Source organism: Indicator indicator, chromosome 29 (assembly GCF_027791375.1).
Source record: "Indicator indicator isolate 239-I01 chromosome 29, UM_Iind_1.1, whole genome shotgun sequence".
Classification (NCBI taxonomy): Eukaryota; Metazoa; Chordata; class Aves; order Piciformes; family Indicatoridae; genus Indicator; species Indicator indicator.
The window spans coordinates 4,501,677-4,523,302 of NC_072038.1; the positions used below are offsets into that span (position 1 = coordinate 4,501,677).

General features: G+C 48.2%; 1 protein-coding gene across 3 annotated transcripts; it reads right to left on the bottom strand.

Annotated features, from left to right (window-relative positions):
- Positions 1–1,610: 1,610 nt before the first annotated feature.
- Positions 1,611–20,845, bottom strand: SRP68 (signal recognition particle 68). 3 transcript variants are annotated; one of them, XM_054393719.1, is made up of 17 exons: positions 20,812–20,845; positions 20,683–20,778; positions 18,560–18,626; positions 17,889–18,002; positions 16,245–16,440; positions 14,793–14,875; positions 14,449–14,558; positions 14,014–14,096; positions 13,246–13,386; positions 8,675–8,773; positions 8,307–8,371; positions 7,842–8,001; positions 5,780–5,874; positions 5,424–5,553; positions 4,936–5,011; positions 4,059–4,111; positions 1,611–2,924 (listed from the first exon to the last, which is right to left on the bottom strand). In XM_054393719.1, the coding sequence occupies exons 1-17, from the start codon at positions 20,843–20,845 to the stop codon at positions 2,697–2,699; spliced, it is 1,830 nt and encodes a 609-aa protein (XP_054249694.1). In that variant the 3' UTR covers positions 1,611–2,696. The 3 variants fall into 3 exon arrangements, with proteins under 3 accessions (XP_054249694.1, XP_054249693.1, XP_054249695.1); XM_054393718.1 differs by having other exon boundaries at positions 20,683–20,845; XM_054393720.1 differs by lacking the exon at positions 17,889–18,002 and having other exon boundaries at positions 20,683–20,845.
- Between the last annotated feature and the right edge of the window lie 781 nt (positions 20,846–21,626).

Consider the following 21,626-nt stretch of genomic DNA (forward strand, 5'->3'; position numbering starts at 1 on the left):
GGAAAGCAATAAACTCTGACCGCTCTGCTGGAGCTTCCTGAGGGCCATCATGTGGCCTACTCACCAATTAATTCATGGAAAGAAAGCAAACACTTAAAAGCAAACAGTGCAGCCTGAGCAAAGAACAGGGCAGGAAGGCAGGCAGTTTCCAAGCACCATCACCCAGTGCTCTGCATCTCACTCAGGCTGTTCCAGGCACAGCCAACACTCAGCAGTCAAGTGGAGTTGGTTTGTCACACTGGAGACTTTCTGAGCCTCACCTCTGCCACTCTGAGCTCCACCACAGCCAAGAACCTCAACAAACTTTGTGAGTCTCGTTTTCATCACACAGGTGGCTGCAACAATGCTTTTTTTCCCTCCCCCCCCCTCCTTTTTTACATTTTTAGGTTTTCCCCAGCACCTCCCTCAGTGCCTTCTGCGTTATCAAAGTGACTCCACCACTCCCGTTCTGCTCGCTTGCCATTAACATCACATCAAAACAAATCAGCCCGGTTACCTTGAGTGCTGCGTTGTTATCTGAGCCTCCGGGCAGAAGATCCTCCTCCCGAACTAAGTGGCCATTTCCCCTGGGGTTAAGTAGCCCCGGGTGATGCTGTGACCTTGATCCTCTGAATGCTTTGGAGGCAGAGAGTGCTCAGCGTTCTCAGTGCTCAACAAACCACACGCCTCAGAGGTCAGGAATAAAACTTTATTGTTTTCAGATTCCTTGACTTCGTTCAACCCATCAGTTACCTGTCAAAAGATGTCAGACAGAAAGAGGCCAACTGCTCTTTGGCTTTTTTAGAACCCCAAATCCCTCAGAAGGTGGTCATGGTGCAGGTTGCACTGAAGTCAATCCATGCAGCACATAGATTGGTGGTGGGAAAACAGAAAGGAGTTTGGGCTTTGGCCTGCAAATCTCACAGGAGAAGACTCCTGAGGGATCTGATATAAAAGCTGAGAAAGAGCAGCTCAGACCAACACACAGAGGAAGAGGCACCATGAAGCAGATCAACCAGCTGATGCCTGCCTGCACTGCTTACTGCAGCAAACAGGCTCCATGGGAAGGGCAATCTGCCACTCAAGACCATGGCTCCTAGAATTTGTCATCTGATGAATAAAGTCTTCCACATTTCTCTCAGCTCTACACTTGTCCTCCCACTTGCAAACCCCCTCTGGCACCCAGAGGCAAATGGAACCAGCTGGAACATCAGGAATTCTCACTTGGTTCCCATGTTGCAGAAAATCAAACACAAGAAGTCCCCATCCCTCTCTCCGGGCTCAGAGTCCTCTTGAAAGCTGCTCTGGACTTCGAGAACTCAGAAATCAGATCAGCTTGGAAGAAAGAAGCCAACATTGCTATCAAAATAATGGGAATTGTTCATTCCCCACTCCCCACCCTCTGACCCTGCATGGAAAATTCCCATGGCAAGGACAATCCAACCACATCAACATTCTGCTTGCACCCCTGCTGACTCCGCCGGCTACCAACCGAGACACACCCCCAAGACAATCAGCTCGGAGGAGTTAGTGCAGCTCAAACAAATCACTGCTTCAGCTTCCAGCCACAGACTGAGAGAAAACCCAAACACTGCTGGTGGAAACTTGCAAATCCTTTATTCAGGAAGAGTTCTAGCCACGTGCTGCGGGGCTCCTTCCTGTTTGAATGATCACGATGATGAAATCACCCTCAGTTTGCAAGTGCCCTTCTCCGCAGCACCTGGGTGCTGGCTGACATGGCAGAGAAGATCTATCACTCAAGACCCACCTGGTCTTCTCTGCTGCTTACTCATTTCAGGTCTATTTACTGACCAAAGAAGAGGAGGGAGGGGAAAAAAAAAGTAATAACCAAAACAAAACACAAACAAAACAACAGATCAACTCCAGAAAAACATCATCTTGATTTTAGGAAAGGTTTAGATCAGACACAAAACAAACACAGAGAGACCCAACTTCCCATGAAGAGCAAGTAGCTACTTCTAAAGCCACCCATGAAGGCAGTTTCCCAGGAGAAGCCCTGCAGGAGTAGGTTCTATGCTGCATTTAGGTACTTCACAAAACAGGTACCAAGAAAGAAGGATCCTGCTGGCCCAGAGTACAAATTCAGGTTACCCTCCACCACAACTGGGGGAACCACCAGCGTTTGGTAAGGTATTTGGCATCCTTAGGGATAAGGAAAGAGGCTCAATTTTGTCATTTCTGAATGTTTTCAAAGCACACACTTCTGGGAGGCAAATGGAAGGAGAAGTTGTCCCCTTGGCTTTATAGCCTTCATGGAGGCAGCCTCCCCTTTCTGCATCTACTTTTGCCTCTGTTTCCCCATCACACCCAAATTTCTAGCCTAAAAATACCCAATTAGAGTGTCAAAAACTGAGGCAGAGGGAGGAATCAAATCATAACTGTGCCCTGGCCCATGGTAAGCAGATGTCTACTGGCCCTGGTCACAAAGCAAGCTCCAAGTTCTCCAAGCAGAACGAAATTTCTGTGCTCCAGATTATTTTCAGCTACCTAGAGTGCATGGGTGTTTCTGAACAGGTTGTCTTTAATACACTGGGAGAGAATGGAAGTGCACAGACACACACACAAACACAGGGAAGGTGATGGTAAAACTTCCCTCTGTCAAGTTTCAGGTGCAGATATTTGTGTCCTAGAACATCTTGGAGCTTTTTTTCTTCAATACAGAATGAAACCTCTCTTCCTCAGGGGGTGGGTCCTGGCTAACTTTTGAATCCAAAAATGCCCTTTATATATCCTGTGAGGCCACTCTTGGCTTTCTGCTCCACCTTGTCCTCCAGAGGTGGGAAAGCAACATGGTTGAGGGCCAGGTCAAAGAACAAGGGCTTGCATGGGATGGGCTGGAAGCCTGGAGGGAAGTGCACAAGGCTGACTTGCTTGCTGACAAGAGAAGGATCCAGACAGAAGGTCTCAAACCGTTCTGAGAGTGGCTGAAAGAGACCAAGGCAGAAACACAAATTAAACAGCTGTGAAACCAGAGCTGGCAAGAGGCAAACCAGCAGAGAGCATTCAGCAGCAGCTGAGACAGCAGAAGCTGGAGTTCCCTTGTGTGACAGCTTCATAGATTGGCTTAGGTTGGAAGGAACCTTCAAGGTCAGCTAATTCCAACCTCCTTGCCATGGGCAGGGACACCTCCCACCAGCCCAGGTTGCTCAAGGCCTCATCCAGCCTGGCCTTGGACAGCTCCAGGGAGGGGACATCCACAACTTGCGTGGGTAACCTGTTCCACCCTCACTGGAAAGAATTTCTTCCTAATTTCCATTCTCAATCTCCCCTCCTCAAGCTTCAATCCATTCCCCCTGATCCTGTCACTACAAGCCCTCGTCAAAAGTCCCTTCCCAGCTTTCTTGTAGCTGCCTTCAGGTACTGGATGGCTGCTCTAAGGTCTCCCTGAGGCCTTCTCTTCTCCAGGCTGAACAGCCCCAAATCTATCAGCCTGTCCCCATAAGGGAGGTTCTCCAGCCCTCTGATCACCTTCATGGCCTCCTCTGGACCCACTCCAGCAGCTCCATGTCCCTCTTATGCTGGGGGCACCAGAACTGGATGCAGTGCTCTAGAGGGGCTGCTCACACTTCTTTTGATACAGCCCAGGACATGGTGGCCTTCTGGGCTGCAAGTGACCATTGCCACATCGTGCTGAGTTTTAAATCAACTGACACCTCCAAGCCCTTCTCCTCAAGCCTGGTTTTGAGCCACTTCTCACCCAGCCTGCATTTGTGCTTGGGATTGTCCCTTGAAAATGATTTGAAGCCCTGGCAAAGCAGCACTGCAGCATCTCTGGAAAATTTTCCCATATGTAGAGAGAAAGCTAAATTAATATGAAAAAAACCTGAGATGCTACAGTAGAAGCTGCAAGTAGCTGCCTAGCTGCTACCCAAGGAACCCCCAGCCTGACAACCACCTTGAGGATGGGCAGAAGGAAATCAAGCCTAATGACTACACCAGTCATGATGAAGCTCCAAGTAGTATGACATTTCTTGAGTTGTAAGAGGCACTTGGCTAAGAGGTTAAAAGCAAATTCACTAAGACCACAACTGGAAATTGCCTGAGCTCTAGCCTCTTACCTTGCCATCCTTGACCTGAGATGGAGATTCAGCCTCATGAGCATCATTTGCATCTGCAAATTGAAGGAAAAGTGGTGAGAATAACAAGTGAGATCTTGGGGTTAAGTAAGACTGTCTCAGGGGTCTGCTGTCCTCTCAGCTTAGCTATCAAGCTTGCTTTCTGGTGTTTGCAAGACAATATTTTCAGTAGAATCCATTTTCTTTCTAGCCTAAAAGGATCTTTCCAGACTAAAAGGATCACACATCCTCATTTACAGCCAAACAGCTCTCCAGTGATGCAGAGCTTCTCCTTCACACTGCTCCTGGAAGAAGCACAGAGTTAAGCACAGAGCAGTAAATAAGACCCCAGCAGGGTCTGTTAAAGCAGCATCAAGGCAATCTTTGTGTTTTGGGCTTCCAGCAGCAAGCACAGCAAAAGTAACAGCCCAAGATACCACCAAGTCCATCTGCTCCCCCTCAAAGCTCAACTAGCCTGGTAGACACTGCCAAAGTGCAGAACATCACTGCTCTCCTCCTTCTCAACAGCTTACCCAGCTAAGCAAGACTGAGATGAGCCAGGCCTGAGCAAGGCCACCTTGTTTGCAGAAAAAAAAAAAATTAAACTCAAACCAGTGTTGTGTGGAGGTTACCAATATCTGAAGTGCTTTTGGAGGACAGTGCCAAATGTGTGGTCACTGGCTGCCTGGCTGCACTACACACAACTAGGAGAAGCTACAATTAGGGGGGGGGGGGGGGAAATCCATTTTCCAGAGCCTACACAGATCATAGTGAAGTAGAAAAGCATTTGGAACTTCAGAAAGGAAAGAAAAAGGAATTCAATAGCTGCAGGGGCATCACTCAAAGGATGTTAGAGCTCCAGTGTAATTGGGTAACTCACCTAATATAGCTGCTGCTTGCAAGGAGTATTTCTCTGCATTGACTTGAGTGATCAGATCCTGAACATCAGGTAGCTCCTAAAGCATTAAAGAAAATTATCTCAGCGCCTGAAATGTGCCAGTTTAAGAGTTAGGGCAAAGTCACAACCTGACAAAGAACTAAAGCCTAGTGCTGATAAGCCTTCCCAGAAGAGGCCTGGCTACAGCACAGTCCTTCAGGCACCACAGGAGCTGTGTAACAGAAAATGGATGTAAGGAAAACGGGTACACTGTTGGAGTTGTTACAGCAAGTCAGCCTCTTCTCCACAACAAGTGGCAAGTTTCCAGATTACTAGAAGATCTCTACCACAATGTGTCAGGAGGTCACACTTGTGTTACTCTTATTACTTAAAATTCAGTCTTGAATCATAAGGGCAACTAATTGACAGTAGCAGGACAGAGCTTTTTCATCAGCTTCAGCTCCTCTCCACACAGAGGACTGGGTTCCTACCTTCAAGCTGTTGGTGTGAGCTCCAGCTCCTGACTGGACTTCTCTGGCATATTTCAGCACTCTCTCGTACAGAACAAGAGCCTCACTCCATTTCTTTACCAGGACATAGGACTGAGCAATGAAGAAACACCTGCAACAACAGAGAGTCAATGTTTGACATGTTTTGGTCTCCACAGCTTTTGCCAATGACTGGTAACAGGAGATATCAGTAAGTGGCACTGGCCAGCTCCCCCTCAGCATCCAGACTTCATTTCACAAAAGGGCAGAGGAAACTGCAGCTCAGTCCTGCACAGCACATACAGCTTTGGAATAAGATCAAATGCCTGCTCCAAACAGCCTGGCTGTTCCTCACTCACCTGTAAGCTTTGTACACAAGTGTCTTCAATCCAATCTCCTTTTGGAAGATCTTGTCCTCTTCTAGGCCAGGAAGTTGTGTCAGTTCCACAAGGTTCTGTAAAAGTGAGTCAGAGGAACAAATAAAGGCCTTGTTTCCCTTTGGAATCTGCTAGAGTAAGAGAGATCTGCCCCTTTGAACAAGCCAACAGCACACTCCCATGAAAACAGCTCCCAGTTTTCTAATTATCAGCATGTTAACCTTGTGAAGGACACTCACTGAAACTTGTGCAAGTTTGCCCTCAGGACAGATTTCCTGACAGAAATAGGGACTAGGACAAAGACTGCTCAGATTTCACATTCATTAATTCTTTCATAAGGCATTTCCCTCTCCCAACTGCTTCAGCCACAGGCTCCCACAGTTCATAGAAAATGTATGTGAGAAAATGAGAAACTGCTTATGAAGAATGAATATATTTGAAGTATTTTTAGCAGCAGAAACTGAGGCAGCTATCAGGGTGTTGGGTGCCTCTACATGATAGGGCTAAGGGGAATGGAGCAAAACTAGAAGTGGGTAGATTCAGATTGGATGTTAGGAAGAAATTCTTCCCCAGGAGGGTAGTGAGACACTGGAACAGGTTGCCCAGGGAGGTGGTGGAAGCCTCATCCCTGGAGGTTTTGAAGGCCAGGCTGGATGTGGCTGTGAGCAACCTGATGCAGTGTGAGGTGTCCCTGCCCATGGCAGGGGGGTTGGAACTGGATGAGGTCCCTTCCAACACTGGCAATTCTATGAATCTATGAAAACAGTCAGAAAAACAAAGTTAAAACTGTTTTAGTGTAGAACCAGGGGCACCCATTCCAGCAGCACTTTCTGTTCACAACTAGAAGGGGGTTTGTGCTTCATGCAGATGCTGAACACCAGCAAGGTAACTCTAGATTCCATAGAATGGTTTGTGTTGGAAGGGACCTTGGGGATCATCTATTTCCAACCCCCCTGCCATAGGCAGGGACACCTTGAACTAGAGCAGGTTGCTCAAGGCCTTGTCCAACCTGGCCTTGGACACCTCCAGGGAAGGGGCACCTACAACTATTCCAGTGTAAGCTAAATTTTTGTATTCAGAGCCTGTACCTCAATATCCTGTAAGAGCTGGGTCTGGAACAGAGTGAAAAAAGGCCTTAACTTTCCACTGCAAGTGAAACCAACAGATTTTATTTTCACTGTAGGAAGCAGAAAGCTCAGCACTCTGAGAACAGAGGCCAACATCCTTCAGATGTGGTGTACAACTGGAGGGTTTGACACTAGCCTTATGTAAGCATTAATATGACTTCTGCACACTGTATGCCACTGCAGTTTGTCAGTTCATGCCGTTCACACAAGGTTTATATGGATATGCATGTGCAGGTACTCAGTTCTTCAGAATTCACAGAATGGTTTAAGTTGGAAGGGACCAACCCCCCTGCCATGGGCAGGGACACCTTCCTCTAGACTATGTTGTTCAAGGCCTCATCCAACCTGGTCTTGAACACCTCCAGGGAGAGAGCATTCACAACCTCCCTGGGCAACCTGTTCCTGTGTCTCACCATCCTTACTGTAAATTCAGTAAACTACTGAAATTCAGTAAATTCAGTAAATGACTGTAAATCCTTACTGCAAATTCACAGGCAGTTCACTTGCACTGCCCTATTTTCTACACTAACTTTTCATAGCAAAGCTCCTCAGTTAGTCTGAGGGAATAGCAGTTTTCCAGTACCTGAGAAGGGCCTACAAGAAAGCCAGGAAGGGACTTTTTACAAGGGCTCGTAGTGATAGGGTGAGAGGGAATGGATTGAAGCTTGAGGAGGGGAGAGTTGGACTGGAGATAAGGAAGAAATTCTTTCCAGTGAGGGTATGGAGACACTGGAACAGGCTGCCCAGGGAGGCTGTGGATGCCTCCTCCCTGGAGGCGTTCGACGGCTTGAGCAACCTGGGCTGGTGGAAATGGCCTCTGCCCATGGCAGAGGGGTTGGAACTGGATGATCTTGAAGGTCCCTTAGAAGCCCACCCCTTCAAGGAGCCCAGGAGTCCGTTTGCTTCCCCAGCAGCACCTGCAGAATGATGTCGTAGAGGCGGATGAGGTCCTGCGGCCTCGGCGTGCGTTTGCCGTCCTCCTCCGCGCGCTGCGGCTGCAGCAGAGCCTTCTGCAGGGCCTGCGCCATGCTCTCGTTGCGCCTGATGGCTGTCGACAGCTTGATGTAAGTCAAATAGCTACAGAGAGAAAAGACCATTAGCAGGCTGTCAGAACTACTCAGGCACTACTCTTTGTTCTTAAAAAACTCCTCCCCTCGGTCTAAGCTGATGATAGGAGGGGAGGAAGAAAAAAAGAACCATCTGAAAGGTGAAGGAGAAGAGGTGAAGTATGCCAAGCTGCATGAGTCAGATCCTTATCCGTCCTGAGATCCAAGAGGCTCAGAACAAAAACCTCATAAACCAAAAATCAAACAAAAATTAAATCTTGACATAAGAGCCTTGACTTCTCCACACTGCTACAGGTAGCAATGTTTGCCTATTACCTGTGTAAGTACTGGATGTTGGACACCTTCCCAGAGTCATTTTCCAGAGAGTGTTCCCGCTGCTTCTGCAGAAATTGGGGACAAAAACAGTGTGAGGTACATACAGCTGGCAGCCCAGGGAAGAAAACAGAAACAACTCAAGGTTTGGGTCAACCAGGGATGTTAGAACACATTTCTAAGCAAAAGAATGAAGACCTCTGCATTGCTATTCATCCTCTCTAGCTCTGAAGAGAATCAAATCAACAGGTGATTGATTTCTTTATTAAAGAAACCTCAGCCACTTTTACTGTTAAGCCATTTTGACAACAAACCAGCCCCAAAGGAACATTCTGCTGTTGAAGGTAGAAACACAGATGCCTGCTGCTTACCTGGTCTGGTTTCAGCTCTTCTCTAACAGCCTGAATGGCATCTCTGCACTCACTGAGTAAAGACTCAAACAAACGTTCCTTGGTCTCCTCATTTTCTGCCTAAGAGCAAAGGAAAATTAAGACCCATTAGAATTTTTTTTTTTGTATCGTGCATCCCATAATGCAAGAATTAACTGAGGAAATTAAACAGTTTCTCCCCAGTTATGGCTTTAGATCCAGGGGGACTCCACAATCTGTGCCTGTCTGCAGTATGTTCTGAGGGCCAACTGCCAAGAAATCGAGATGGTGGTCAGTGCTGAGAATTCAGCACACAGAGCTCTGACCACCTCATCCTCACCACAGCTACCTTCCCAGCAGCTGCCTTCCCTCCAAGATGGCACCCACACTGCTGCCAGCACGGCTGAGGCTGGCCTGCACTGTGGGAAAGGCCCAGCAACAGGAGAGCTGAGCATTACTGAACTGGCAAGCTACCAAGGCAGGCTGCTCTTGTTATGCTGATTTAACTTTTCTCATGTGGGAAGAACACTGATGATTATCTCCTCTACACTCCCACTCCACTCAAGCTCCCAGTGGCACTAATTTGCTTGGTTGGAGCAGGTTTGGTTTTTTTGTTTTTTTTTTTTTTTTTATAGTAACCCTGTGTTTCAGTCACAAGGGTGACCAAGGGCTTTTGCTGCTGTCACCACAAGCTCTGTCAAAAAGAAAAAAAAAAAAAAACCATGAAGCAGCTTTTGGCCTTCTGCTCCAAACCCCCAATTTGAAAACAAAACTTTTGAAAAGCAAGTTGAAGCCTGATCCCTGCCTAATGGACTGGCACTTTGTGTACCCAACTAAACAATGCACCCAAATCCAAACTCAGCTCCCATTCAGGTAACTGAGAAGGTACCAGATGGGGATGGCAACTCTTAGTAGTTCAGCAAGAGAAAACTGCCCAGAAACAAACCCCAAAGGAGGGCTCAGCCCCATGCTGCACTATTTCCAGGTCACCTCATGGTGCAAGACAAACCTTGCTGCAACAGATATGCCCAAATGAATAAAAAACCTGCCTAAAATCATGCTCAGTTGTTTACCTTCTGTAGAGCTCTACAGTCTCTGCCTCTCCTCAGCTTTGCAAACCCATTAAGGAATGTTATTTTCACTCCCCCACAAAGCCTCAGGTACTTGACCTGAGATGAAGGTGGCTTTTGGGGTTTGGTTTTGGTTGTTGGTTTTATTTTTTTTTTTCATTAAGATTTGCTGGAAGAATTTTCAAGGTGGGACTAACTACTGAGAATAAGCAGAGACGAGTCTGACAGCATTCTCAAACCTCACCCAGAGGAGCACAGCAATTTCACTCTATGCACAAAAATGAAAACAGACACAGCCAGATCACCAGTCAAGCACAAACAGGGGAGGGGTTGGGCTGTGCAATGAAAACGAAACAAAGGTTTTCCTTCCTAAGCAAAAAAAAAAAAAAACAGAAAAACTCCTCAGGTTAAGGTGATTCTATGAATAATTACATAGATATTCTGATTTGGGAGGCAGCAGATGATAAAACTGAGATAAAAGTGCCAGAGCTGGTGATACAAGTCCTGAGAGAAGAGCACAGGTTCATCTTAGAGGGAACTGAGCCCACTTCTGAAAGTCTAGGAGTGCTCACTTCAAGTTTTTACTTCATAGAATCATAAAATGGTTTGGGTTGGAAGGGACCCCCAAAGGTTTGGGTTGGAAGGGACCTCCAAAGGTCATCTAGTCCAACCCCTCTGCAGTGAGCAGGGATATCCTCCATTAGATCAGGTTGCCCACAGCCCTGTTGAGCCTGATCTTGAGTATCTCCCAGGATGGGGCCTCAACTACCTCCCTGGGCAACCTGTTCCTTCTTAAACACTGTGTATCACCTCTGAAAGTTATCAGCACCCTTTTTTAATCACAGATGACCACAGAATCCTTGAGGCAGTACCAAAGAGGAGCACACTTCCATTGCTCTGCCCTTCAGCCTTCTCACTTCTCCCTGGTCAGATTCAGTGGGCCCCTGAAGTCACACATTCAGATCTACAGCAGGGCTGACATCACTTTAAACTTGGATTCCTATTTCAGTTAACTTCATTTGTTCTGTTTGTCCTGTTACCAAGAAGACACTGAAGGCAATAGGATAGCTGCACTAAAAATCCCCATTTTTACACAAAACACACACTTGTGTTTGCTTCTAAGCACTGCCATTATGGTTTCAGCTTCCTGAAGACTGGCAGAGAGGTGCCAAAGATGCCAGGAAGCACAAAGCTTTTAGCTGCAGCTGAACTGCCCAGCACAGCTGGCACAGCAACTGCAGAACTGCTTTCAAAAGGCCAAGCTTTAGCTCTCTGGGAATGCAAATAAATACTGCTGCTGTGCACTCAGCTCTCACCAGTGCTAGCAGTGCTCTGGGATTACAAAACTCCTCTGTTCAGTCACAGCTTCCAAGGAGCACAAAGCAAAATGAAAAATTCACTGCTCTGACACAGCTTCATGGAACAAGGAGGGGAACTAAACTGGAAAGATCTAACTGCTAGGCTGGCAGGAGGGAACACCGAGCTCTGAGCTGCACTTCCACCTGCTGGCCATGCTCATGCACTACCGACCAGAAAATAAATCCAGCAACACCCCTAGCATGATGACAAGACTGCTTAACACCCATGTTTCCTGCACAGCCACATCCTGTTTCTCCTACTGCTCACTCTGTCTTTTTCACACTGTCTCCTGCTCTTGTTGCCTGCCTTATACCTTTGTAAGGTTCTCATTTTATCATCCACATCTCTATTGTCATTACTGAGGTGATCAATGGGTTCTGCTGCTGCAAAAAGCTCCTCTTTAGTACCAACAATGATTATTGAAGATGCTTTGACTGCCTTTTCAAAAGGCATGGGTGCTGCATGCAGCCAGTGGGAAGCAGAATACAGCATCTGGGCACCATTCCCAAGGAAAAAGCCCCATGTGGGAAACTTGGCTGCAGAACACATGCATGGTATGTGCCACTGGAGGTGTTTCAGGACTGTTAGATGTGACACTGATTTACATCCTGACATTTAGTATTCCTCTTCCTGCTTTTGAGGATTTGTATAAGTCAAGGAGAGAAGCCTCTAAATCTCACAGCACCTGCTTCACACTGCTGAAAAGCCATGATCAGTATCTTCTCTTCTTGTGACTAAGTTGGAGCATTTAGGCAAGATACTTAAGGAAATGAGAACAGAAATTCAACTCAAATCACTCTTGAAATTGTATCCTTCATTTCCTACTGACTTACAAATAGTAGTGGTTAGCCCCCTGCCACTGAAAGGCAGCACTTCTGGGCAGCAGAGAGCGTTCAAAGCTGAGAACACAGCTCCCAGTCCATCACTGAGCAGATTGCAGGAGCTTCACTGACTTCAGCTTTGGGTTACAGTCACAGAATCATAGAATGGCTGAGGTTGGAAGGGACCTTCGAGATCATCAACTCCAACCTCCTTGCCATGGGCAGGGATGCCTCTCAACCAGACTCAGCTGCTCAAGGCCTCATCCAACCTGGTCTTGAACACCCCCAGGAAGGAGGCAGCCACAGCCTCCCTGGGCAGCCTGTTCCAGAGTCTCACCACCCTCCACCTGAAGAACTTCTTCCTAAGATCCAGTCTAAACCTACTGTGTCTCAGCTTCACACCATTCCCCCTTGTTCTATCACTAGACACCCTTACAAAAAGTCCTTCTCCAGACTTCCTGTAGGATCCCTTCAGGTACTGGAAGGCAGTGTGATGGTTTGAAACTGTCTTTTTAATTTTTCCTTGCAAAGTTCAGAACAGAGAAAGAGTATAAATAAGTCACTATTGGGTGCAAGAAAGCAAAATGCTGATTGTTCTAAACACTTCCATTGGATAGATAGAAATGTTTAAGAACTATTACCCAAAACAAAGTAGGCACTCTGCACATTCTGCGTTCGGCAGTGGGGGCAGTTGCTGGGCTGTCTGGCTGCTGTTTCTTCTTCTCTTCTGGCTGAAGATAACACACTGACCTTGGCAGCTAAGTTAACAACTTTCTGCTTAACTAACTCTGCTTCTCTGTCCAGGGGAGTCTGGGGGGAAGCTCCTGGGAGAGAGAGAGGTCCCTTTGGGAGGGTCCCCTTGGGGGGAAGCAAAGGGAGATCTGTTGTGCTTTTCTGTTGATTGTATATATTTGTAAATGTTGTGCATTTTGTATATTTGTACATATTCATTGCATTTCATAGTAGATTGTAGACTCTGCTTGTAAATACAGCCTTCATTTGCTTCCAGACTGGGCTAGCCTGGTTATTGTTGGTGGGGGGGGAGTTTCAGCTCACACCGACACAGGCAGCTATAAGGTCCGTCTGGAGCCTTCACTTCTCCAGACTGAGCAACCCCAGCTCCCTCAGCCTATCCTCATAGCAGAGGTGTTCCAGCCTTTGGATCCATATTACACAGCAGTCAACATTCCCACTTAGGGGTCTTGTGACCAAGTTTGAGTAAAGCTTATTCAAACACTTTTAGCCCAGGTACCATGTATTACCTTTCAGACTGAAGAAAAGAGCACAGCTAGAACATCAGCACTGGAGCTGGCTTCTGAGTTACCTGAGCAATTGCTGCTTCATTGTCAGCCAGCCCCAGCAAGAAGATCCTCACTTTGTCTATCTTCACTGGAACAGTTCTTCCTCTCCACTCCACCTCGCTCATGGTGGCCGCCTGCTTTGCTCGAGTCTGGGTGATGAGTGCCTGTAAAGAACAGACCGAACTCAGGAGCTTGAACTTTAAGGTAGCCAAAACTGAACTTTTCAAATTCACAGCAGACTTGATTCTTTTGAAATTAAAGGGGCTTTAGGAAAGCCTGAGAGCCCAAGGCTTCATTATCCTAGACTCACAGAACAGTTCAGGTTGGAAGAGACCCTAGAGATCATCTAGTTCCAACACCCTAACATGGGACACCTCCTGCTAGACCAGGTTGCTCACAGTCCCACCCTACCTGGCTTTGAACATTTCCAGAGCTGAAGCCTCCACAACTTCCCTGGGCAACCTGTTCCAGTGCCTCATCACCCTCACAAGGCACAATTTCTTCCTCATGTCTAATCTAAATTCAGCTTCCTCCAGTTTGAAGCCATTACTCTTTGTCCTGTCACTACATGCTTCCATCGAAAGACCCTCTCCAGTTGCCCTGTAGCCCCCTTCCAATACTGGAAGGCTGCATTAAGGTCTCCCTGGAGCCTTCTCTTCTCTAGGCTGAACCACTTCAACTCTCTCAGCCTCTTCTGTTGTGTTCTGGCTCTTGAATGTTGTACTACAGCAATATTTATGCTCAACACAGTGATGAAGAATGTTTCAACTTGAAGCATGCAAGTAAGTCACCTCCAGTTTTTCTGCAAGAAGACCTTCAGTGCCACCAGATCTCAGTCTCATCTGCATCAACTCATTCATGGCAGACTGGTCACCTGGAAGAATGAACAAATCAAGATCACATTTGCCCCTGAGTTCACCAATCATTTTAATAGAGAGAAGTTAACTTTTATATTGGCAATTCAGGGATAAAGGGGCTAGATTTACAATTTCATTCTGATCTGAACAAGCAATCCACTGCAAACTGGTACTTGGTCTTTTTACACAAACCCACTGCTGCAAGATGAGGGTTATTTCCTCACTGCTGAACTGACCCAGAACGTGCCCAGAATTTACCCAAGATGCTACAGACTCACTGCAGTGTCACTTCGACCAGTATTTAGCCATCAATCCTTTGCTGTGAACAAGCCCTGCCCTCTACTGGGGATCAAGTCCCCTCCCTCTTACCAATATTGTAGGCACAGTAGCGGATGTTGGGTGAGATCTCCTCCACACGCTGGTTATAGAGCACAGCTTGCTCCTCTGTGAAAGCATTGGCCAGCTTTTCATAGATGGTCCTACAGCAAAGGAGGAAGGTTACCACTGCACAATGTGTCCACTTGTGAGAAGCTACCTTCAGGGCAGAGTTTGTGGCTCTCCTCTGGGGAATGCTGTTCCTTAGGTAGCAGCCCCCAGCTAGGTTCAGGATTAACTACCCAACCCTCTGAGCTGCTGTACATACAGTACAGAAACTTACTAGACTGATCCCATGCTATTTACTAAGTGAAGCTGGTTGAAGTAGCTGAACTCACTTGCATTTGTTGAAAGCCTCCATTGCTGCCTTCCACTCCTGGTGCTCGAAGCGCAGCATTCCTGTGAGGTAAGCCATGTATGCCTGCAGACAGCACAAGGGCAGGTGAGCTTCCCCCACAGCCTGGTTTGAGCAGCCTTTAGTATGAGCACTGCTGCAACACCTACACTGAGTGACTAAGCCTTACCCTTTTCCTTCAGTCTCCCCACAGAACACAAGGGATGTGGATTTTGAGTTACTACCTACCTTACCTTTTTTTTGTTTTCACTTTCACTGCTGCATTTCTAAGGAGATCAAAGCAAAAATGTTTCTTGCTTGTTGCACAATTAACGTGGCCCACTGATATCACTGAATTCTTTTTCCCCAGCAATAAACCATAAAATGGCAGTTTTAATTAACTGGCTATCCCTGCAGCCCCTTGTTCAGAGAGCCTGGTGTCACAACACAGCTGCTTTCTGTCTTACAGCAACAAAGTCTTGTGTTAAGGTGGCTGCTTGAGGGCATTTAATATTAACTCAACAGATAAGCACCATTTTTTTAATGCTGTGTTGGATTGTCTTAGTCTTACTCCATTATTTTTATTATTAATATACTGCTCCTCAAAGCAAGGCAAATCATTGACAATTTAAGCTCTGAACATGAGGTCTTCATCATGGCTGGTGTCACTGGCTATTTCTGCAATGGCAGCAGCTGCATTAAGTCCAGGCTGCCCAAAGGGAGACATTACCCAGTTCAACCATCAGTCAATTTTAACAATACACTGCTAGATGGAAATAACCTCTTCACCCAAAATCCAAAAGTTTCATAGAATCATAGAATGGTTTAGGTTGGAAGGGACCTTAAAGATCATCTAGTTCCAACCTCTTGCCATGGGCAAGGACACCTCTCACTAGTCCAGGTTGCTCAAGGCCTTGCCCAACCTGGCCTTGAACACCTCCAGCAACGGAGCATCCACAGCATCCTGGGAGAAGCTGTTCCAGTGTCTCACCACAGAATCACAGAACGTTAGGGGTTGGAAGGGACCTTGAAAGACCATCCAGTCCAACCCCCCTGCCAGAGCAGGGTCACCTACACCAGATCACACTGGAACACATCCAGATGGGTTTTGAATATCTCCAGAGAAGGAGACTCCACAACCTCCCCGGGCAGCCTGTTCCACCCTCACTGGAAAGCGTTTCTTCCTAATCTCCAGTCTTAATCTCCCCTCCTCAAGCTTCAGTCCATTCCCTCTCATCCTGTCACTACAAGCCCTCGTAAAAAGTCCCTCCCCAGCTTTCTTGTAGCCCTCTTCAGATACTGAAAGGCCTCTCTAAGGTCTCCCTGGAGCCTTCTCCGGGCTGAACAGCCCCAGCTCACTCAGCCTGTCCCTAGAGGGGAGGCGCTCCAGGTCGCCACTCATCCTCATTTGCTGTTTAACTTTTGCTGCAGGGAAGATCAAAGCCTCAGTGGCTACCTGAGCCTCCAGCTTGGTTTTGGCATCCACGCGGTTGCTCTCGCAGAGGCGCTCCAGCTCCTCGGCGTGCTTGACAGCCTTGCGCAGGCGCGACAGCAGGTGGAAGCGCTTGCGAGGCTCCGTGTTTGCCTCCTGCTTCAGCTGCATGGCGTAACTCCAGGCTCGCTCTGCATCCATCAGGATCAGCAGCAGGTACCTACGGCAGGGCAGAGCAAGACAGAGGAGGAAGCAATGACGAGCCAAGAGGTATTGCCAAGAGTTCCTGGCCACGCGGTCCACAGAGGCTGGTGACGGAAGTTCAGCTCAGTTTCACAGAAGCACAGAATCACCAATCACACAATCACCAATTCACCACACAATCACACAATGTCAAGGGCTGGAAGGGACCTCGAGAGATCATCCAGTCCAACCCCCCTGCCAGAGCAGGATCCACCTATATCAGGTCACACAGGAACTCATCCAGGTGGGTCTTGAATATCTCCAGAGAGAAGACCCCGCAACATCCCGGCCAGCCTGCTCGTGTTCTATCACCCTCACAGGGAAATAATTCTTCCTCCTGTTTCCATGGAGCTTCCTGTGCCTCAACTTCCACCCATTGCCCCTTGTCCTGTCACTGGGCATCACTGAGCAGAGCCTGGCTCCATCTTCTTGACACTCACCATTTACATATTTATAAACATGAATGAGGTCATCCCTTAGTCTCCTCTTCTCCAAGCTGAAGAGCCTCAGCTCCCTCAGTCTGGGCTCATAAGGAAGATGTTCCACTTCTGTCATCATTTTCATAGAGTTTGCAAGAGGAAGTTCACACAAAGGCAGGTGTAGGGTCCTGCACCTATGGAGAATAACCCCATGGGGCGGTACAAGTCCAGGAAAGGAGCTCTGGGGAAAAAGACCTGGGAGTCATGGTGGACAACAGGATGACCATGGGCTGGCAATGTGCCCTGGTGGCCAAGAAGGCCAAGAGCATCCTGGGGTGCATCAAGAAGACTGTGCCCAGAAGGTCAAAGGAGGTTCTCCTCCCCCTCTACTCTGCCCTAGTGAGGCCCCACCTGGAATACTGTGTCCAGTTCTGGGCTTTCCAGTTAAAGAAGGACAGGGAACTGCTTGAATGGGTACAGCAAAGAGTTATAAAGATGATTAGAGGACTAGAATACCTCTCTTATGAAGAAAGGCTGCAGGATTTGGGGCTTTTTAGCCTAGAGAAGACTGAGTGGGATCTTCTCAATACTGATCAATACTTAAAGGGTGGGTGTCAGGAGAACAGGACCAGTCTTCTTTCAGTGACAGGACAAAAGATAACAGGCACAAACCTGAATATAGGAAGCTCCTCTTTAGTATCAGTCATTTACTGCTTAGGAAAAGAAGCCATTTTAGCAGCTGTGAGGGAAAAAAAAAAATTGTTGCTGCTCCTTCCCTCTTCTCCCACTCATTCACATGATAAAGCAGGATCTAAGCAGTGCCTCCTCCCCCTGCACTGCAGCCTGAACTTTCATCTTTTATTAATGCCCACAGCACCCATCTCTGAAAAGAAACATTCTTGAATGTATTGTACAGAGCAGGTTTCCACACACCCATGTGAAAATAAACTACTGAAATGAAGCAAATTCTCTCTATTAATATCTGAATGTTCAACCCCAACCATACCTGTTGTCTGAGAGAATCTCTTCAGTCACTTTCTTCCCAGTGAACTTGTGCCTGTTTCCCATCTTGAAGTTGAGAGTTTTTCGGAGCCGCCTTAGCCTCCGGGAGCAATAACCCCTAAAGAAAAGATGACCACAGGCAGCTGAGCCAAAGAACAATTCTTTGTTTTCTGTTTACTGCTCTCTCCAACCTCAATAGAAAAGAAAGGACTAAAGGCTGTGACAGGCAATGTTTTTAACTAGGAACTCCATATATGACATCTGGTAAGAGGCAGTCCAGAAAGTATCTGTAAACCAGTGGCTCACGCAACACAAGGAAGGTTAAGACACCTAATGATAAATCCTAACCTTGAAACATCAGAATGATGTTCTCTGTCCTAGCTGCTTTATGGATGTTTATTGAACACTCAGTTCTACAAGAGTATGGTGATTAACAGGAGGTGTTAACGAATAAGCTCTTAAAGGGCAACAGGGAAGCAAGAGCCAGCCTGTATCCTCCTCAGCAGACCAGTCACAGCACATTACAGCTCCTGATAAAAAAAAAAGTGCAAATTGCTCCACATGGAGCAGCCTCTCCGGGGGCATTTACTTGGCAGGTTGTTTCTATTGCCTGCTGCAGTGGGGTTACTTTAAAGTCACACCAGTAGCTCCAACACATCCACACTTGTTACTAACCTGTACCTCTGGAAGTCTCCGTGTCGCAATCCATGCTGCTGCTGAGACTCCTTCACGATCTGAAGGACTGTGATGTATGTTAAGGCAGATTGACAGCACAGTCTGTTACCAGCTCTTCCTCATACCCCAAAATAACAGAGGCAACCCTGCAGGTTCCATTAAGCAAATGCACTTTGAACAGAGAAGCACCGAAATACCTCCTAGAATCGCACAGCTGAGAGAAGTAATGCTCCTAAAAGAACTCCTGACTCCACTGCTTACTTCAGAGCTTTATGACTGTCATCAAGGGTAAGACTAAAACATTCCACAAGCACCTCCTCTGACAGACAACCTCAAGCTCTGCTACCAGCAAGGCTCTCATTTCAGGACGAAGTGCTAATGTAGCTGACTGCCCCAGCTGTACTCCACCACCTCCCCAGCCACACTCACGACACAATTTAGTTGGCAAAACTGAAGCTGAGAGAAGCTTCCCTGCCCTCAGATGTCCCACCCTGCAGGAAAAAGACAGGAGTACCCTGAGCAGAATCACTGCTGCCTTCCTGACAGCTTCCACAAACTGTTTTCTGAATACAGGGAACCCCCATGAAAAGAGCTTCTAGGAAGCATTCAGTGGGCTCATTTCCTACTCAGTTTTTCACCACGCTTCTAGTTTTAACTAGTCTGTTACTGTACCAAGTACTCTGTGACAGAAAGCCCTGGCCTGTGACTTGTGACAGCCTCACTCCACAATTTCCATCCAGGCTTTGCACTACTTAGCATATCTGCAGATTTCTGTGCAGCCTGTATTTAATTTTACTCACTACAGTAACATATAGTATCATGCTGTATTCCAGCACACTTGCTGACGTTACTCCTTCAGTTTACAAGGCTGATGATGTTTTGAAATAAAATCTCCACTGCAATCTCTGTATTTATAACAATACAGAATAACACATACAGAAATCTCTGTATTTATACCCCCAAATTTCCCTTCCAAGATTTACCAAGACTTTACCAAAAAAAAAAAAAAAAAAAAAAAAAAAAAAAAATCACAACAGCAGACTATGGAATGACCCCATTAAAAGAAACACTGTTGCTACAGCTAAAGAACCTGCCAGACTTTCAAAGTGCAAAATGGCAGAGGTCTGTCAAAGAGTTTCCTTGGAATAATACCCAGCAGGCAGTCTCTTAAGTATTGAAAACCTGCACCAGCAGTTACTACACTGAATTGGTTTGCACTTGTGGAGAAAGTCAAACTGCAGTGTCTCAACACAACATTCCTCATTCTTACTGCCTACCTATGATTTTTTTTTTCAGACTGCCTTTTATCCTGTACAGTTAACATCCCCTAACATCCCTTTACTTCTTCATTGATTTAGGTAGTGCTAACACTACCAGTGCAGTTAGGATGCCCATACCTTACTCAATAGCCACTAACTTCACAGCACCTGCCATGTGCTAAATGGAAAAGTACAACCTTATGTCACTTGGGTTTTCCTCTTACCCAGAAGATAAAACTCAGCTCTACCACAGCTGTGCAGCTGGCCTGGTTTCACATACAAAAACCCTGTGAGCTTTACAGGCCACATCATGTTTTAGAAGTGCTAAATCTGGAGGAGCCAGTTTGCCATCTCAGTGTACCTGTTTAAGATTTGTTTTATCCACAATACTACCCTCAGAAGATTACCGACAGCCTGCTCTTATCTACGGCACGCAGCCCAGCACAGAGCTCTGCTTTGAAGGCCGGCGACAGCTGTCAGGCAGCTCGGAAGAACTTGCAAAGGTAACGAATAAACCCACAAAACACAGATGCAAAGCTGACACCCCACATTCACCCCGATAAACCCCTCATCACCAGGCACGGCGGGGGTTAGCCCAGCTGCCGCACCGACACGCTCACACCAGCATGGCCCGGCACCGCCGGGGCGAGCAGCCCGGCTCCCACCTGAGGTACGGGACATCGCGACCTGGGCGGACACGCCAGCCTCAAAGCAGGGAACCCTCCGCCGGTGCTCTACCCGAGAGGAAGCAGAGCCAGCCGTGCCCGCCAGCGAGCCCCCCGCGCTGCTCACAGCGGCCGCCACGTTCCCCCCGCCGCCCACGGGGCCGGGCCTGCCACGTCCCCCCCCGCCGCCACAGGATGCTCTCCAGGCCAAGGCTGTCGCCGAGGCTACCGGCCTGCTGCCCCGCCGGTCTCTCATTCTCTTTGTTCTCCTTGTTCTCCTCCGCGCCGCCGCCGCCTCCTCCCGCTCCACCGCCTCCCGCCCCGCCGCGCCCGCCGCCGGCTCCCTGCCGCTCCGCCGCCATCTTGCGCCCGGGCCGCCGCCGCCGCGGTGCATCATGGGCCGGGGAGGAGAGGCGCACGGAGCCCACGGCCAGAGCGGCCGCGCGGGGGCAGACGGGATAGGGGCGGACCCGGGCCGGGGTGTGCCGGTGGCGGCGCAGGCAGCTTCCATTCATCCGCCACCCCGGGCAGACCGGGCTTGCCTGACATTTCCCGCCACGGCCACCTGGACATTGACCTCCAGCCTAGCCAGGAGCATCCAGGCTCATCTCCTGCATCACGGCTGATCCCCCAGGGTCACACCGCAGCATCAGTCACCCGCACCCCAGTCCCGCTCCCTCACCCCAAGGCTCGATTCACCTTCTGGCCCCAGAACTCCCAGCCCCAGAATCAGATCCCCTTCTCTGCCCCAGGACTAATCCCATAGCACCCGGAACGGGGACCCCTAGCCCTGTCCCACTCACCCACTCCAGGGCTGACTCCCCAAGAAAGGGCTGAGGACGCGTCCATGGCAGCAACTGAGCTGCAGCCCGGGGAAGCCAGGAGTCCTTCCAGACCCCAGCGGTGCCCAAGCTGAGCTGTCTCATGCCAGGCTGCTGAGGGGCAAAGGCAACCACACCGATCCTGGTCCTCAACCACCCCTGAAGTGCCTGAGTTGGGGCTAGGCACTGGGGGAACAGGTCCCTGTAGGGCAATGCTGTACCTGGCTGGTGCGGTGCTGGCTGGCTGAGTCTCCCCTTCCTGTAGCACCTTCCCAGGACAGCTTCGAGCATGCTCGTCCTGGGCACCCCTGCAGGAGACTGG

Excerpts from the sequence above, each read along its gene's own strand:
- SRP68 (XM_054393718.1), bottom strand. The coding sequence starts at position 20,845 with ATGGCGGCGGAGCGGCAGGGAGCCGGCGGCGGGCGCGGCGGGGCGGGA. Across the intron at positions 18,003-18,559 it reads GGAGACTTCCAGAGGTACAG|GGGTTATTGCTCCCGGAGGC; the intron begins GTTAGTAACAAG and ends TCTTTTCTTTAG. Across the intron at positions 5,875-7,841 it reads TCTACGACATCATTCTGCAG|AACCTTGTGGAACTGACACA; the intron begins GTGCTGCTGGGG and ends TCACTTTTACAG.